This window comes from Trachurus trachurus, assembly GCF_905171665.1.
Source record: "Trachurus trachurus genome assembly, chromosome: 1".
In the NCBI taxonomy this organism is placed as follows: Eukaryota; Metazoa; Chordata; class Actinopteri; order Carangiformes; family Carangidae; genus Trachurus; species Trachurus trachurus.
This window is the reverse complement of record NC_139891.1, coordinates 14,622,265-14,627,259: the sequence shown is the minus strand read 5'-3', so window position 1 is coordinate 14,627,259 and position 4,995 is coordinate 14,622,265. Positions and strand designations below refer to the sequence as shown.

General features: G+C 41.2%; 1 protein-coding gene across 1 annotated transcript; it reads right to left on the bottom strand.

Annotated features, from left to right (window-relative positions):
- Positions 1-367: 367 nt before the first annotated feature.
- dand5 (DAN domain family, member 5) lies at positions 368-1,472 on the bottom strand (the record flags this gene model as incomplete). The annotated part of the gene is made up of 2 exons (XM_083983238.1): positions 368-667; positions 993-1,472. The coding sequence occupies 2 exons, from the start codon at positions 1,470-1,472 to the stop codon at positions 368-370; spliced, it is 780 nt and encodes a 259-aa protein (XP_083839364.1).
- Positions 1,473-4,995: the final 3,523 nt, after the last annotated feature.

Sequence of the window (4,995 nt, the reverse complement as noted above, 5' to 3'; positions counted from 1 at the left end):
CACAATATTTCAGTTTAGATTAATCTAAACACAGGTTTGAAGATTTACACAAAGTCCAGTGTGGACGGCTTCATCTGTTGCAACAGAAAAGTGCATGACCAGAGTACAGGTCATTTTGTCAACAATCAGCGGTGGAATAAACCACCAGAGTATTTTACTCTGAATATCACATTCAGACTCCGATACAAATAGAAATACACATTTACACAAAATGGTGACAACTAAATTATGGTTAGGCAGAATAAAGGTGTCAGTCTAAATGCAAAACTTAACTGGCTCCTATTCCTCAATTTTAACTGCAAAGGAATAATTACAGCATTAAAAAAACAAACATTGTATATTTTTTGTTAAAACAGCTGTAAAACAGTTACAACTGCATGGAAGCTGCAGTCTCGACACCCCTTTCCTCAGTGCTCGTCTCACACTTGCACTCCTCCACCATCATCACTCGTCTCTCTCGGACCTCGGCTCCACATCGCAGGGGCACAGTGACGGTGTGAGCTTTGGATGGGGCGCAGCGTGAGCAGGGGGCCCGGCGGCGGAGAGCCCACGTCCCAGTACCCAAAGCAGCAAACTCCCCTTCAGATGGTACAAACAGAGAGCTGCACTGACCGAAGCAAAGCTTGTTGTGCACTGTCACCGTTTCACATCCGTCTGCTGTCACACGCTGGGAGGAGATTACAAAGAAGGATGAGATTAGACTAAACATCACAGTGTTAATTTACCTCTTATGGTTTCAAAAACAACACTGTGTATATGTAAGTCCACACCATCACAGCTAATCCAACTCCAGAGATATAATCAGCTTTACGAGTGAACAGACACCTCTCTAATTGCCACTTACTGTAGAAATCAAATTCTTTTAACATTGCTGTTTTCTGTGTAAAGAAATCATCATCTTAATGCACTTGCTTATGGATTTTATTTTTATGAGTGCACAGGGTTAGGGTTAGAGTTAGGTAAGTCTTTACATAAAAATCTTTGCTTCTTACCTGAGTGAAAGATACAGCAGTGCAGGTCTGTTTGGTATCCTTCAGGCTGACTGGCAGGGACATGGTCTTGTCTCCTTTATTCATGGCTCTTTGCCACATCTGCAGGCCTTGTCTTTTCTTTAAGTCAATTTCAGTAGAGCTTTGAGGGTGCAGGTGGTGTAGCGGGCTTGCAGAGGCCTTGGAGGCTCGGGCCGGACCTGGACGCCCCTGAGACAAGAAGGCAGGGAAGGACAACCTGGAACTGAGGGAGGGGGCTCGTCTCTGAGTCAGTCCCCTTCGGAAGAACCCTGACTGGGCCAGGCTGTGAGGGTCCAGCTGCACCACCTTGACAATTCCTCGAGAAGGTTCATCGGGTCCACTGCCAGATGATTCAAATTCAACCCTCGACCCTTTTACAGTGTTGACAAAAGTGTTGCGAGGAAATGTAAAAGCGAGAGCTGTCCAGCTTGATAACAAGATAAGGCTGATGAGGAAGGCCATACTTTGACACAAAAAGATGCTTTTTGAGAACGACGCAAAAAAAAAACCTGACAAAAACAAAACAAAAAAGTTACAGCAACAGTTGTCTGGTAATTTGGTCCAAGGTTCCAAAAGGCAACCTTGTCGTCAGTGCTTTGTCAGTGTGTTGGAGGGAGTCTTTTATATAGGCAGTTGCCAATTCTCACCTGTTTTTCAATGCAAAGAAGGTGTCGCAATTCCCACAGCAGGCCGGACATCACACCAAGCTTAAAACTCCAGGTCGTGGATGGTTGCCAGACTGAGAGGATTTCAGTTTCAAGGTGAGCGTTAAAACTCGGTCATAAAAAAAAAAAAAAAAAAATCTGAAGGGTTCTCTCTGATCTCCGAGTCTCAAAATAATGTAATCCGAAGGTTGATGCCAGGTGAGTTTTCAGTTATTGAGATAGTGAAAAATCTAATTTGGAAACTTAATCTACAGTTAGGTGGAAAGTAAGAAGAGCAACCATAAGCCACCAGAACAGCTTCAGCGCTGTTTGACAAAGGCTTAACAAGTATGTGGACACCAGGGAAAGTGTGAAATCCATTCTTCCAAAGGAGGTTTCTTCATTTTCATGGCTGTGGTGGATAGGGTTGCCAAACACATAAAAAACCCCACAATGAACAAGCAAATATTATTTTTTATTGTTGTCATTTTTGACAAAGTTGGAATTGCTATATACCCTTATACTCAATTTGTGAACAGATTAAAAAAAACACACACAAAAAAAAAACTGTGCTTGGGAAACACACCCTGCTCACTGCTACACTGCTAGTTAAAAATGTAATCAGCAATAAAAGCCCTTGTTTTTAAGTAGGTGTTCCTGTAACCTTTGGCTATAAAGCAATAATGAGTTTATGTTCTCGGTGTAAACAAGCCGCCTCCTGGACGTTTATTCCCATGAGCAGCTTTCCAGCCTCTCCCTTGACGTCCCATCATTACACCATTAGACTTCAGTGTGCTCCGTCACCCGTGACCTGATCACACACTGGCTGTTGATGGCCTGACTTGCTGACAATGTTGTATTGGAAAAGGTGTTTGACTTTCTCATAGACACATGGGTATTAAGAGGCACTTTAACCTATTGCCCCCCTTTCCACGTCTGCTTCCCTTCCACCCATTAAACATCATGGTCCAGACAGATGCAAGAAAGGGAAGGCTAAATAACGCAGTGTTTTAATCTGAAGTCTCTCACACTGACACTAACCTGGAACGTTCACTCACTGGTTGGTTTGGTCTATGGTACCAGCTTTACTGAGCATTTACAACATTAATAGGTTGTGTAGAAGGTGTGAGGACATGTTCAGTATTGTTGTTGTAAAAATCCCACTATCCTGCAATTGCAGGATAAACTTCATCCACAAGAGGGCACCGTTTACAAAGCACTGTCTCTTCTCGCATCACTGCTGTCTCACTGTAAAAAGGCCTGTTCTCAGTGAGCGATGAACTGTGGGCAACGATTTAAAAACTGTTTTGTAGTGTACTGTTGCGCTGCCTTGTTTTTCACACTTAGCATACAGGATGGGCTCACTGTTTCTCAACAAGATGTTTTAAATAATTCATGGCACAGCCTTAGTGACAGGTTTTGATAAACTAATGGCTGCTGCAGCCTCTAACTGGGGTTAAACCGAGTTTAATGCGGCAGTTGTCGAGGCGCTGAAAATGATGATGAATCATATTTCCAGAGAGGAAAACTCAGTTTAGGAAAGCTTTAGTCATTCATGTCCTCTGTGATAAAATGAAAACACAGCAAATAGCTACTCTCCCTACTGACTTTATTTTTGCAACAACTTCCTGCCTCTTTGGCAGCCATAAAGTCCAATGTCAATAAAACCAAATAAATGCAATGTAGGTTAGTATATGAGTAACTGATCAGGAAACTGTTGCAATGAATCCTGACTCTTGGATCACCTGAAGGTAGTGAGACATAAATGTGCAACTTTCAAAAAGATCTCAACTCTGGCTGAACCCGTGCCTCTGCCCCAAAGGAGATGATCCACTCTTTCAGTCTTTTGTGTGTGTGTGTGTGTCCTATAATACTAAAAAAAAAAAAAAAAAAGCACCTGGCAACTGCTGTGCTCTGCCCTTTTCTATAAAACTGAAAAATACTCTTTGAAAACACTTTTGATAAAACGTAAATTGTTCTTCCATAACTTGGTAATAAATAAAGACTACAAGAATGAGGGAATTCTATTTTATGGTAAATTCAGTGTGTCATGATAAATGACTCACAACGAGAGCACTTTGAACATGTAGAGGACACCATGGAGAAGGGTCATCAGGTAGATTCAGCATGTGATGAGACATCCTGCATCTTTAGCGGTTAGCACACATCGTACGTCAGTAGGGTTGCAAAATTCTGGGAATTTTCGAAGTTGGAAACTTTCCATGGGAATTAACGGGAATATATGGGAATAAACAGGAATAAATCAGAAATTGGGGGGGGGGGGGGGGGGGGGGGGGGCAGTCACCAATACTCCATCAAGACACACACTGTAACATTCACTGTAACCAGTCCTGTCTGATCTAACCAATCTTGACATGTAATGTACCAGCAGCCTGTTGAACTGCCATCTACTCCCATGGATATTGTAAAGGAAATCAGCTGCAACCATAAACCACCTATCGTAAACCTTTCCATTCCCCCAAGTGATTAAATAGATGTTCATTGACAGCATTTATCACTGAGGTCCATTGCCGGCTGCAATCCACTATGCCAAAACACAGACACACACAGGCTGTTAGGGGATTTGATGGAGGTAAAATGAGGTAGAAAAATTACACCACTACACTCTGCTTGCGATGCTTATGAGAGTGTTTATATGAGAAACTGATGAACTATGTGAGGCATTTAAAACCACAAATGTGTTTTCATCCTCGTAATAAAAATCACGCCCACCCTCAACCAGTGTGGAGAAAAGTCCCTGTAATTCCTTTTTAAAAACTTGAAACTGTAGGCGAACCAAGAAAAAAACTTGAAACTTTAAAATTCACTTTCAACTTTAAATACTTATTCCCCATTTAAACCTGTATTGACTGATGTTTTGGTGCTGTGTGTTTACTTGCAAGCAGCAGATGTAACCTGTAAAAACTGAAGTGACAACCCATTAACATTTCTATTTGCATATACCACCTGAAGAATGTCTGTTCTCTGTTCACTCCCCCTTGTATCTTTGGTTGTGGTCTCACAAGATTTCTGCTTGGATATTTGTGTTCATGTAATTAATTGTCAGTACAAATAAAGAATACATTTAACAGCTCTGCAAAACAATAATCATATTTATTATAATTTTAATATGGTATTTGGCAAAGTAAAGATCTTTTTTAAATGTATTTATTTGTTCTAAATAGTTTGGGTCCCAGAGGAGAAATATATATAATTCAGTACAAAAAAATGTATAGGCCTAGCTACTTAGCCTACTTAGCAGGTGAGTTTTGAAGGCCACCTGGGTTTTGTAGTTAAATGTAGCGTGAAGGGAAAAATTTAATGTAAAACCGATATGAAAG